Consider the following 13,574-nt stretch of genomic DNA (forward strand, 5'->3'; position numbering starts at 1 on the left):
GGGCTCTTCGGTTTTTTTCATTACTCTAGTAATTATGTCCTTTTTGTTCAACTATAGAAACGGTAGTATAGTTGGCATCTATTCTCACTTCATGGACATGGACAAGGTATAATGTGAAAAGTGGTTGTTGAAGTGTTATGCTGAAAATCGATACGTCGTCACTGCTTCCTTCTCTGTTCTCTGAGTTGGGCAATGAAACCGCTTCGTGCATTTTTGTACAATTGGCGAGGAGTATAGGGAACACTTTTCAAAAATTATTTTGTTTGTTCGAATGGACAAAGCCGTCCCAATTTCAGTTTTTGCACTTAAGTTGATGGTCCGTTAGATTTCATACTGATGTCTTTCGTATAGCAACCAATTAGTTGGTGCAGCGTGGACGAATTATGTATGGACACATTCTTCTGCTCTGTAATTTTTTTCATTCAAGAGAAGAAAAGTCGATTGGAAAAGTGTTCTATTGGAAATAATGTATTTCTCTTAGAAGAAAAAGAAGCTGGAAAGCGTTCGACTGACTTTGTAGATGGGGCGAAATAAGCTGGGGCCGAGCGATAACACTCGTACCGACAAAATGAACACTAGGTCACTCGATAGTTCGCAACATTACAGAAAGCATAATCACCCCAAATTATTAGCTGACCGTAAATGATGTTGCTTGGGCGCAAGGTTCATGCCAGTTACTACTCGGATTCAGTTTCACCGCACGCAGATAAAAAAAGCTTATATATAAAAGTGCATATTAGTGTTTATACGTCTGGTACAGGACATCGACACCCGAGGATTTGCGGTAGAGAAAAGAGGACAATCGTACGCGTGCGCCTCACTCCCATAAAACGATTTTGTGTGTGTGTATGTGTGTGTTAAAATCTCCTTCGCTAGGATTATAGTCACTTCGATAGTTGCCAGTGCTTGGCGTGATTTTTGTGACGGCATGTGTAAAGATGTAATGGTGTGGGCACCGCGTAAGGTGTTTTGTTCGTAGTGGTGAAGTTGTACGTTGTTTCGTGTGTTCGTCCTGAATCATTGTTAGAGATTATTTGAATAAAAAATTCACGTGCTCCTTTTGCACGTTATAGGGTTGACAGTCCAGGTCAGAGCCACCGTCTAAGATAACCTTGCCATTCGTTAAAAAAGTAGAAGATACCGTTGGTTACGGCGGAACGCGTGGTGCTGAAAAATCCGCTCCATCCCATACGTACAATATCTTCTAGAATGACCTTGGACTATCCAGCAGCTCCCAGAGTGGATCGTTCTGGCATCTTGGAGACTTTTTCGATAGCTTATGTAACGGCATGTCGTTGAGAACGAATTCACGATAGGCTCACAGGGCGAGTCGCTTTCCTGGGGGATGCACAACAACCCATTTCTCTGCTCATGGTTCATAATCTTTTGAGTGAATTAGTATGGAGAGCATCGAAAGTCACCAACAACACCGGACTGGTAACAAGGCGCTTTTATGATCCTTTCTTTTTTTTCTATTATCTCGCCTGACATGTACCGCACCCATCTTTTCTCCGTCCATCAGACACTTCGATGTCTCGGTAGTTTAGATAATGCTTAAGCTACCCAAAGGACTGAAGAAGAAAAAGAAAGGCAAAAAGTCGAAGAAAGACCAAGAGCTATTCACCGAGGAGGAGCTAGAGCAGTACCGTCGGGAGCACCAGAACCAATCGGCACTCAACTCGGCAGCCCCATCGGACAGCGAGGACGCACCGGTGGCTGGTGAGAACGACGAGGAATGGTCGAAATTCACCGCCCTCACCAGCGGTGTTGACTCGGTGCTCAAGAAAACTCAGGGTGACCTAGATCGAATCAAGAGTACCTCGTTCTTCCAGAAAGTTCCGACCAAGCTAGAGCAGGAAACGAAAGAGCGCGAGGAGCGCGAACGCCGCGAGCAGCAACATCGGGAGCAGGAAGCCGCAGCAGCTAAGGACGACGAGCACAAGCGTGTCGCCCAGGAGCTGATCAACGCGGTAGTCGAGCTTTCGGAATCGGAACCCAACTCGGAGGCGGAGGAGGACATCTTCGATACCGGCTACATCGATGCCATAGCCAGCGGGGAGCTACCGATAGCGTACATTCCCGAGTCACCGGTTCTAGAGTCGTTCGAAGGGCCGGACCCGTTCGACACTTCCTACGCGGAGAAGGTCATCAAGGGACCGGAGGTTTCGAAGCGGGGCAAAAAGCTGGTTAGTATCGGGTCGGCCGTCCAGGTACTTACCGGGCGTGTCGAGAGTGTCGGCACCGGCTCCATCAAGAGCCGTCGACAGCGGCGGGGACCGCAGAACCTGCTGCTGGAAAGCTTCGACGAGGGTGAACAACAGCAGCAGAACGACGATCTAGTGGACGGCAAGGAGGCGCCCCAGGCTGAAGAGAAGCCACAAAACCTTACTTTGCTAGACGACTCGGCTGATCTGCCAGTTGACGTTTCTATTGACCTGAGCGTTTCGCTTCATCTGAGTCTTCGGAAGCAACAGCAAGAAGCAGCAGCAGCGGAAGAGCAGCCGTCGGCAGCGACCACTGATGCCGAAGAGTTTAACTTAGACGAGTTTGACGATCTTAAACTACGACAACCAGTACTTGCGCAAGGCGACGACTTCGAGCTACTAACAGAGAAGCCTGAAGGTAAGTGGCTGTTCGATTAGCTCGACTGTGTTGAGTCGCCTTTTCATATGCATCAGTATGCAAGACCAATGCAAGACCTTACACATTTGCATTTCGTTCCCTCTGTCCCCCTACAGCACCAAAGAAACCGTCGAGACCACCGCCACCAAATCTTCCGGTCGCGGATCTTCAGCAGTTTGACGAGCCAGAGGTAGACGACCCGTTCGATACCGGCTTCGTCGAGAAGCTACTGCCAGCGACTGCGGTTGAGGACGACGAGTTCGATCCACGGGCGGAAGAGGAGGGCGCCGAACCCGGCGACAGTGAGTTTGATCCACGAGCCGACGAAAGCGGCAAAACAGCGGACCTTTTCTTGGCAGAGGACGAGGGTGCAACGCTCCGGGTGTGCCAGGTTCCGGAGACCCTTTCGAAGGATCTCCTGTCCGGCAGCACCTCGGATCTAGCGGGTCTCGGCCACACGCCCCTCGAGTGTGTTTCGAGTGCGCGGCCGGCGGTGGTGACCGACGGGGGTCCGACGGTGAGCTCGTTCGATCCGTTCGACACGTCGGCGGTTGACTTTATCGTTGCACCGGGCAAGACTGAGCTGAAGTTCCTCGAGGAGGAGCTGCTCACGGCGGACCGTGGCCTCAGCCACTCGCTCAGCGACCCGGACTTTGATCCACGCGCCGACAGCGAACAGGCGGCGGCAGCGGTGCAGGAGGACGCGCGATTGGAGGAAGACTTCCAGTCACTGGCCCAGCGCAAGTCCTCGCTAAGCCTGCACATCAACGGTGCGGCTGCGAATCGCAGCAAGTCGGTGGTGTTTGCTGTGGTGACACCCGATCTGCTGAAGATCGACGGCGAGCACGCGATCGCCAAGAAACCCTTGACACCGTACTACAACCGAGAGTCTTCGGTGCCGGACGTCGAAGCCGACCCGTTCGACACTTCGTTCGTCCCGCCGGTCGAGCCGACGAAGCTCGAGCTCACGCTACTCGAGCAGGAGCTGACCAAGCCCGAGCTGCGCCACAGCCTTTCCGATCCGGAGTTCGATCCCCGTGCGTGTTCGGACGGTTCGGAGCCAGCACTCGCCAGCTCCGACTTGCTTGGCGTCAGTGAGCAGCACGACCAGAAGGTGCTGACACCGGCGCGAACCGACCACGGTGCCGTTGCCATATCGGCGTCCACTGCAGCAGCAGCAGCGGCAGTTGAAATCGATCCGTTCGATACTTCGATCGCGGTGAACCTGCAGCCCGGTCGGGCGGAGCTGAAGCTGCTGGAGGACGAACTGATTCCAGCCACAGCCCGAGACGAGGGTCTGCTGTCGGACTTTCTCTCTGGCGGCGCGCAGGAGGCCAGCGCGGTATTTGTGAAGGTGCTCACGCCTCAGCCCAGCGGCGGCTCCATTGACCTCTCCGGCGACCAGCCCGAGGTCGATCCGTTCGATACTTCCTTCGCGGAGAATTTGGGCCCGGGCAAGACCGAGATAAAGCTCCTCGAAGACGAGCTCATCGACAACTAAGTCGAAGTCGAGCCAGAACAACAACCAACTCACACACACACACAGGCAGCCATGGCAAACCCTTTCTTGATGGACGATGAGCCGATGGCGGGGCGCGACCCGACGCCGAATCCGTTTCTGTTCGGTGACGACGGTGACGAGGCGGACGAGCCGGAAAATCCGTTTCTGGCGCCAGTCAAGAACCCGTTCTCGGACTTTGGCGAGCCGGACGAAGACGTCCCGATGCAGCTGCCGGCGGAAGCGGCCGGCGGAGTGGCGGCAGACCTGTTCGGCGGCGGACCGGTGTCCACCACCACCACCACCACCGGCGTGGAGCTGTTCCTGGACGAGCACGTCATCACGACCGCTCCCAGTGCGGTGCCCAACGTCGTGCCGTCCGCCTCGGGAGCGGCCGGCAACTCCAACTTCTTCCACACGACCATCAACGAGGAGGACGACTTGATAATCCCGAAGCCGACGCACCTGCACCTCGGCACCATGACCACCGCCGCCCTGATGGACGATATGCTCGGGGGGCTCTACTCCAGCGAGGACGAGCTGCGGGGCGTGGGCAAACCGCACAAACCGGCCCCACCGCGCCCCATTCCGCCGTCGCACGCCACCCAGCAGCTGATCAGTTCGATCGCGGACCAGCTGGACCAGACGAGCACAAACTTGCTGCAGAAGATCCCCGTCACCCGCACCCCGAGCCCGGTGTCGATGCGGGATCTGCACTCGCCCAGCCCGACGCCCGACTTTGGCGACTTCCTGACGACCGACGGGCCGGGCGCTTCGGCGTCGGAGGCGGCGTCGCACGATGACCCGATGCTGGCGGCTGACAATCCGTTCGCCAGCGTCGACGATCAACCCCCAGCAACGGTGGCCGTGGGCGGCCGCCCCTCCGATGTACCGAAGCCCCCGCGACCCAGACCACCGCCACCGCGGCCGGCGCCGCCTGCCAGAAGTTCGCTCGCCTCCTCCCCGATCAATCCGCCAGTCGGGCCGGGCGCCCTCAGCCAACCAGCACCACCACCACCGCAACAGGACGCCGACCTGTTCGATCTGTTCGGTCCTGGGCCGGGGCCCGCGAAACCGGCTGCCCCACCGAAGCCACCGGCACCCAAGACCAAGGAGGACATCCTGTCACTGTTCTCGATGCCCGCCCAGCCGACGGCGGCCGCTGCGCCGGTCCTTGTGCCTCAGCCGAAGCAACCGGACCTGATGAGTGACGACCTCGACGACCTGCTCGGAGGCGGCGGCGGCGGCGGAGGCGGTGGCGGGATGGCTGGGCCGGCCGCGGCTCCCGAGGCGGCCTTCATACCGAACCTAACGGAGAACTTGGCCACGGCCGCGGTTCAGGCGGCGCCCGTGAGTGTGCTAGCGACGGTGGCTGACCCGAAACCCCAAACGATGCTGGACGACGTCGAGGAACCGGAGGTGGAGCCCTTGGAGGCGTTCGTGGAGCCGTCACCGGAGATCGTGCTGGACGTGGCCCCGGCCTCGGACCCCAGCGACGCCATGCGCTCCGAGGTGTCGTCCGAGTACAGTCCCACTGGGTCCAACCTAACGTCGGGCAACATCCCGAGCTCGGTCTCGGGCAGCATCGTCAACATTCCGACCCTGGACCGGACGCTCGAGCACGGCGAGGCCGAAGGCGTAGGAGCGATGGAGCTCGGCACGGAGCGCGTTCCGGAATCGCTGGACTACGGCGGCAATCAGCTGGACTATGGCGGCGTTCCCGCCGCAGTTTCCGGCAGGCCGACGGCCGACGCGTACCAGGTAGTGGCGCCGGGCGTCGAACCAGATCCGCTGCTCGGTGGCGGAATGCAGGCCAATCCATTTTCGATGGACCCGGACACGGACATGGCGCCGGTCGGCGGGCTGACGTACGCCAGCGAGCTGTTCGGTGCCGCGACGAACGCGGCCAACAACAACACGATGACGGTGGAGCCCGGCGACTGCTACCCAGCGAGTGTCGCTCCCCACAGCCCGGAGCCGGATGCGTTCGACTCGTTTGCGGCCAAGTTCGAGCAGCACAGCCGTGGTGCGGTCGGACCGGGGAATGGGTCCGCCGGAAGCGCTGTCACCGCCAACACCGCCGGCAACATCTTCCTCGACGACGAGCTGGTGGGCAAGGTGAACGAGGACGCGTTCGGGGGCGATGCGTGGGGCGCTGCTGGCGATGCGGGTGGGGCGGTGTTCGGCGATGCCAGCGCAGGCGACGGGTTTGGCAACGACGACGGGTTTGACGATCCGTTCCTATCGATGCAAGCTCCACCGGTGCCGGAGGTGAGTCTAGTGGCGGTTGATGTGGTTGCCAAGAGTTGCCATTTCGTGCTTTCGAAATCACAGGGCACTTACCAATTCTCGAATTGTACCTGTCCATCCATGTGTCAAACTTTCAGTTTAATGTCTACCCTTGAAGAAACAGATTCGCTTAAAGGCCTTTTTCAATTTTTAAAACATGTTCAATCGAGTCTAAAGAGGCCGTAGGACTCTACATCCATTTTTTTATGGGCCTGCAATTGAAGATACGGACTGTAGGGGTGGAAGATAAAGAACTACGACGTAACCTTTTCGTTCTCGGATCTCAGGGAACACCGTTCGGGAGGGCGCAGTCGCGTGACTCCGACGAGGACCGCGAGTTTTCGGTGGTCATACGACCGAAGGAAGGCCTGGACGTGGGCTACACGGCCCCGGCGCTTGCCCCACCACCCAAGAGCCCGCAAACCGCTTCGATCTACTCGGGTGATTCGTCGCCCCGTGTCAATCCCTTCGATCGGAGCGACGACGGAGCGAACCAGATCCCTGTCAGCGTTCAGGACAGTGAATACAGTAGGTTTGCCAATGTAACCCGGATCCGTACGCGACGCGATAACGCACGTCTCTGTCTTCCAGAGCCCCAACTAGAGCGGACCGATTCGCAGGAGACGCCTCCCACGCCGCTGTTTGACGAGGATGTGTCGCAGCCGCTGGAGGACTTCCCGCGCGTCATCCACCATGGCGACGGGTGGGAGATGCAGTTGCGCCAGCCGAACAAGAAGAAAATCACCGGCCAGCGGTTCTGGAAGAAGATCTTCATCCGGCTGGTGTGCCAGGGCGACAGCCCGGTGCTGCAGCTGTACAACGCGGCGAACGACAAGGAACCGTTCCAGGAGCTGCCGCTGCAGGCGTGCTACTCGGTGTCGGAGATCGGCGCCCAGCAGTACGACAACTTTGGCAAAATCTTCACCGTCAAGCTGCAGTACGTGTTCTACAAGGAGCGGCCGGGCGTGCGGCCGGGCCAGGTGACGAAGGCGGAGCGGCTCACGAACAAGCTGAGCCAGTTCGCGGCCTACGCCATCCAGGGCGACTACCAGGGCGTGAAGGAGCTGGGGAGTGATCTGAAAAAGCTCGGGCTCCCGGTGGAGCACGCCCCGCAGATATCGCAGCTGTTCAAGCTCGGCTCGATGAACTACGAGGACATGAAGCAGTTCTCCGTGTGCATAGAGGAGGCGCTGTTCAAGATGAACGTTCACCGCGACCGGGCTCTCACGTACAAGACTGAGGAGGTACAGGTGACGGCGGTGGACGAGCTGTACGTCGAGCAGGACGCCGAGGGGCACGTGATGAAGCAGATCGCCCGCGTCCGCCTGTTCTTCTTGGCGTTCCTCACGGGTAAGTGACAGTGGGCAGTCAACGGGCCGGGAAGGGCTGTAAGGGTAGTAACTGTGCGGTGCCTACTCGTATTTGGCAGGCATGCCGGACATCGAGCTCGGCGTCAACGACCTGTGGCGCCAGGGGAAGGAGGTGGTCGGTCGCCACGACATCATTCCGGTGGTGACGGAGGAGTGGATCCGGTTGGAGGGCGTCGAGTTTCACACCTGCGTACAGCAGGACGAGTACGAACGGAGCCGCACGATCAAGTTCAAGCCACCGGACGCGTGCTACATCGAGCTGATGCGGTTCCGCATCCGGCCACCGAAGAACCGCGAGCTTCCGCTGCAGCTGAAGGCCACCTGGTGCGTGACGGGCAATAAGGTCGAGCTGCGCGCGGACGTCCTGGTGCCCGGGTTCGCCTCCCGCAAGCTGGGCCAGATCCCGTGCGAGGACGTTTCGATACGGTTTCCGATACCGGAGTGCTGGATCTATCTGTTCCGCGTGGAGAAACACTTCCGGTAAGGCAGAAGGAGGCGGTGGAGGAGCGAGCGCGTAGAGGAGGCTAATGCCGGTACGGTTTCCTGCAGGTACGGGTCGGTCAAGTCAGCCCACCGGCGAACGGGCAAGATCAAGGGCATCGAGCGCATCCTGGGCGCGGTCGACACGCTGCAGGAGTCCCTGATCGAGGTTACGTCCGGGCAGGCCAAGTACGAACACCATCACCGGGCGATCGTCTGGCGCTGCCCGCGACTGCCGAAGGAGGGCCAGGGTGCGTACACCACGCACCAGCTCGTCTGTCGGATGGCGCTCACCAGCTTCGACCAGATCCCGGAGCAGTTGGCCCCGTACGCCTACGTGGAGTTCACCATGCCGGCGACGCAGGCTTCGCACACCACCGTGCGCTCGGTGAGCGTGCAGGACTCGGAGAGCGATGAGCCACCGGAGAAGTACGTTCGCTACCTGGCACGGCACGAGTATCGGTGAGTATCGATTGGAGTTCTGTTGAACGGTACATTGTGAACACGGAACCGATACATGCGTCCGTCCCTTTGGCAGCGTTGGCATCGAGCACACGACCGGGGAGTCGATGAACCCGTATTTAGCAGCCACCACCGTCAGCAAGCAACCGCCGACAATCCCCGAGCAACAACCGATGGCCACCACCCCGATTGCACCGAGCGATTCCGACTCCGATTCGAACTAAGGAGCCCAACGATGGTTGGAGCAGCGATGCGGTTCTCTAGACCAATATTTCCCGCTCTACCCGCCTGCTTTACCGTTGCGCCCCGAGGAGCCCAGCTGTTAAGCAGGCGGTGGAGGGATGTGATGGACACGCAGTACTTATAACTATAACTCATTACCAGAGGCCCAAATCTCCACTCCTGCAATGAAGAACCCTAGCCAATACATGCTGCACGTGTATGTACTTATAGTTGTTACTTGAATTACGTTAGTTCGACAATAAAAGAGAAGCCCATTATAGCAGCTGTGCAGCCCGACTCGCCGTAGCTGTTACTGGTCATCCGAAGGCAACCAAGAAACCCCACCCGGGGGGAGTCTTCAGTAGCAGCAACAGTTGCGGGGAGGCTAGGCTGAGGACAAAACGGTGCAGATAGCAGTAACAGAAGCAGCATTTAGTATGTAGTGATTAACCGAGCTCAAGTTTGCTTAATTAATTCCGTTACTTAGCTATTAACCTCCCGTATGTGAGTGTGTGCGTGTGTATAACAGAGATAGTGGAGGATAGTAGTGAGCGGAAGACGCTACTAGGACGCTACGTTAGCTTCGTTCGCACTTTGTACCGTGTCTGAGTTTAGGAGTGTGTTTCTCATACTATTCTTAAGCATTCTGTATGCCATCAGCTCGTTTCGAGACGGAGCCGTGTCGGTCCGGTTTGAGCTGGCGATTCGCATGTCGGAATCACCGGGTTCCCAATCTTAAGCGTCTACGGTAAAGTAATATGCTTTTTGTACATACACGCATAAATCGGCGTTCAACAATTCAGTAGTGCAGTGCAACCTTAAGCAGATCGGACCTAACTATAACAAAACCGAAACGAGAACAATATCTGATCCTGAAACGGGTAGCCGAAGCCTCAGCTGTGCCTCACGCCACTTCATGAGGTGGCTTGGTGCGAGTTGGGGCGTAACGCTGGTGTGGACTACTTCTTAATAGAAGCACCGGACCGATATTTGTTTGACTCGTTTGTTATAGTAGGTTGATCGCAAATTATGTATCGTTCTCGAATCGCTGTCTTTGAATGCCTTGAAGCAGCGTCGATCGTTACGGTTTTGCTTTAATGTAATCCTTCGGTCTAGCACAAGGACTTATGGCGCGTACCTTATATTGGCTGTTGTCCCTAGCGAGTAAGTCCTTCCGTTGTGTGAGCCAACAGTGGCCAAATTGGTCGAATTGGGTGGCCGCCACATTCTGTTGGTACTCCCCGTTCCCAGGCGTTAGTAGGCGCGTTGCTGTTTACTATTGTGTTTCTTCTGCTTTGTTGAAGACATATCACTAAATGTTTAACATTATTCATTGCCCTTCTTCGGTGATATTGCTAACAAGATGGGAGTTGAATAACATGTATTACGGAGAAGTAGAAAAGCTATAGCATAGTATATTCTTCCCAGTAGCCGTCACGAAAGTCTGCTGAGTTCCCAGGCACCATGCGTTGAACAGTCCGGTTAGCTTGTTAATGGTTTGAACGAACGAAGCGGTGCGAAATAATACTACCATGATTGTTGCTGCTGCTAATTAAACCATAGATCCGTTTCCTATCGTTTGCTAAAAGGAAGACCCAAGTACTTGAACAGCAAGATGTGAACCGCTAATCAGTAAACTCTAAAAAGTCCGTATAATCACCCAACTAGCAACAGTGCGAAATATGCCTGACGATACCAAACCATTAACGTAAGTGTATTGATATATACCTAATTTAATTGCTGAATGGCGAATACAATACCAAAAATATATGAAAAACGAATGAAAACATGAGCACATTCCTGAAACCCTGAACCCCGAAACGAAACTCAACAGTAAGCGTACGAATGAGCGAGTGTTGTGGACGGTGACAGTGAAGACACCGATTACCACCTCCTCCAAATATACTTGTATGTAGGAGAGATAATGAACGTAAATGCCGGTGCAACACAGATAGCTGGGCGGCGAGAGTAAAGGTAAAGCCACACTACTACTACCATAGATATTATACATGTATGAGGTAAACACAAAACAACAAACTGGTTATTATATTTAGATATATAGTACTCCGTATGCGACACTCGATGCGGAAGATGTGTTTTGACAGTTGAATGAGTGTTTAAATGTTTTGAGATTAAATGGATTGGCCGGAATCCATCTGGCCATTGCAGAGCTTATATGGCATGGCGAGAATTATCAGCCCGTATTCGCTTACCCGGCCCTGGGGCAGGACCATTGCTGTGGGGAGACGAGACGGAGAGAACAAATGTTTGTTTAACCATTCGGAAGGACGATTGCTTCAACTGGAAGATTTTGCATCCTTAGTAACACAAATAGACGCACGAACGTTTACTCCATATACAATAGTGCAACGCATTTAACGCAGTGTCAAACACTTTTGTTACCGCTTTTAGTTTACATAAAACGGTAAGTCAAGTGCAGTTCTCCGGGGTTAGTTTCAGTAATCAATTTTTTTCTATTTCGGTTCGTTAAACACAACAACGCATGAACAGTTTAATTTTTGCCAGCATTTGTCCCTTTTTGCCATGCACAGAGATGTGTTCTCTCAATGACATTTGATTTGATATATTATGTATACATACCGTATATACCGCAAACTATACATGCATACACGTATATTAGAAATTGAAGATAGTAGGCGTAGAACATACTTAATAAAGATTGACAGCTTATAGTAAACCTACATGGTTCGAAAGAGATATAGAGAGATACGGGGAGTGCGAAAGGAAGAACTGAAGTAGATTACAAAAGAATCGAAGAACGGGAGATGGCGTGAGCCTTACTGTACGTTGATAGTGAATTAGGTAGCTATGGGATAAACGGTGCAGAATCAACTAAACATTGACCTACAGTATTCCTTGGCGCAGTGTGCCCGTTCCTTTCCTGCGAACACAGCACCACGAGACGCATCCATTAAAAATATTTAAAAGGGCGCCCTAGGTTTGCGGGATAAGCGGCCAGAATCAAATATTCATATACATATTAAGCGAAACGGCATACGCAACTGAGCACATACAAAATCATGGCGTTAAACATCTGAATCTCGACCGATTGGGCATAGACATACTCAGTATAAATATAAACAAGCAAACCACTGTTGGACAACATCAAATTTAAGTAAGATAAACAAAATGAAATCCGCAAACTACAGAAACCTAAACCCAAGTAAAACCGCATTGTGAGACGCAAGTCGAAACCGGAAAAAGAAAACCAATAAATAGGAATAAAGCAAAAATGTTTCAAACAAACTAATGGACGTTTCAGTTGGCACCTAGCTGCAGCATCATTGATTGTGAAGTCCGAAAAAACCGAATTGTGACAAGCATATAGAAGGCTTTAGCTGGTAATCGTTCTTTTTTTTTTTTTGGTTTTTTCCTATCATAAGCAAGAATTATTGCATGTCTTAGATGATCGTTATGGGAATTTCGTGAATAACGTTAATTGTTTTACGAAAGAGAAATGAATTTGTTGATGCGTAAGTTAGTTAATTATTAAACAAGTGGGGCACAGTGCTCGAATTAGTACTCTAGGGGACACGCTGTAACGTAGCCTGTCCTAAAACGAAGAAATGGTTGAACTATGTTCGATTAAAGAATGACTGTTGGGTGTAATGGATGTTTGCTTTCATTTTCCGAAAAAACAGCTTTGGGCGAAATGACGTTCACCGGGTCGGCTAGTATTATCTATAATCCCACCCGCGTATGTTATTGTCCAAAACTTTTCATCCTACCCACGTATTTTCCTGCTGCTTTCCTGAGCTTTTTCTATTTCCTTACGCTGTCTAGCGCCCTTTCATTCCATCTATCAATATCATGCCCATCTATCATTGTTTTATATACGCTATGTTTTACTGTTCCGTCACATCTTTAAACTCAACTCAAATGCGAACCCAATCTGGCTGGTTTGCCGAAGTTGAAGCGGTCTTTCTACGACCACACCCACACCCGAGACTTCTAGGACACAGTTCCTAATACATGTTTTGAGAGCGCTCCACTCATAGTTATCTCATCGTTTAATGGTTACAGCGACTTTCTGATGTCCTGTTTGTACAACCCTTGTTTCGGGGAGTCCGTATTGAAGCGACGCTGCGCATTCCCGTTCGTTGTACTTGGGCGAGGTATTCAATGCCGATAGAATTTTACACACTTTCAAGATTCGTTATTGAGGCAGAAAAGAAACGCAAGTGGCTTCTGTTGCAATTCCTATTTCTAATAAAGTTTTCATTCTTTGACGTACACAGCCTGTTAATTTATGTGGAACAAAACAAACACAATCTGTTTTTTTTTCTTAAAAAATCACGTGAAATTTTCCAAATAGTTTCCAATCTTCCTGGTGCCAACTCCCAACTAGATACAGCTACAGTCCCAGAAGGAAGAACACGCGTATCCGCTTGGTTGAGCGCACTTTTGCTTTCCTTGGGGTAGGCCTGGTTCTGAACACAGAGGAGCTGCAAGCGGCGGAACCAGCCCTAGATCGTGGACAAACTCCCACACTCGCGGACGCCAATAGCTCGGGAATAAATCAAGAACAATCATCAATCAACAAATCATCAAGAGCAAGCGGATTCCATTGTCGGGCGTCCCGCTGGCGTTCGCTTTGAACGGCAAGCTTT

General features: G+C 53.3%; 2 protein-coding genes across 2 annotated transcripts; both read left to right on the forward strand.

Moving 5' to 3' along the window:
• The first annotated feature begins 1,550 nt into the window (after nt 1–1,550).
• Nucleotides 1,551–4,123, forward strand: LOC128270591 (protein stoned-A). Its single transcript, XM_053008005.1, has 2 exons — nt 1,551–2,622; nt 2,739–4,123. The coding sequence occupies exons 1-2, from the start codon at nt 1,551–1,553 to the stop codon at nt 4,121–4,123; spliced, it is 2,457 nt and encodes an 818-aa protein (XP_052863965.1).
• Nucleotides 4,124–4,174: 51 nt separating this feature from the next.
• On the forward strand, nt 4,175–12,169 carry LOC128274790 (protein stoned-B). The gene is made up of 6 exons (XM_053013101.1): nt 4,175–6,391; nt 6,721–6,928; nt 7,001–7,759; nt 7,839–8,259; nt 8,329–8,721; nt 8,798–12,169. The coding sequence occupies exons 1-6, from the start codon at nt 4,175–4,177 to the stop codon at nt 8,943–8,945; spliced, it is 4,146 nt and encodes a 1,381-aa protein (XP_052869061.1). The 3' UTR covers nt 8,946–12,169.
• The last annotated feature ends 1,405 nt before the right edge of the window (nt 12,170–13,574 follow it).

Source organism: Anopheles cruzii, chromosome X, assembly GCF_943734635.1.
Source record: "Anopheles cruzii chromosome X, idAnoCruzAS_RS32_06, whole genome shotgun sequence".
In the NCBI taxonomy this organism is placed as follows: Eukaryota; Metazoa; Arthropoda; class Insecta; order Diptera; family Culicidae; genus Anopheles; species Anopheles cruzii.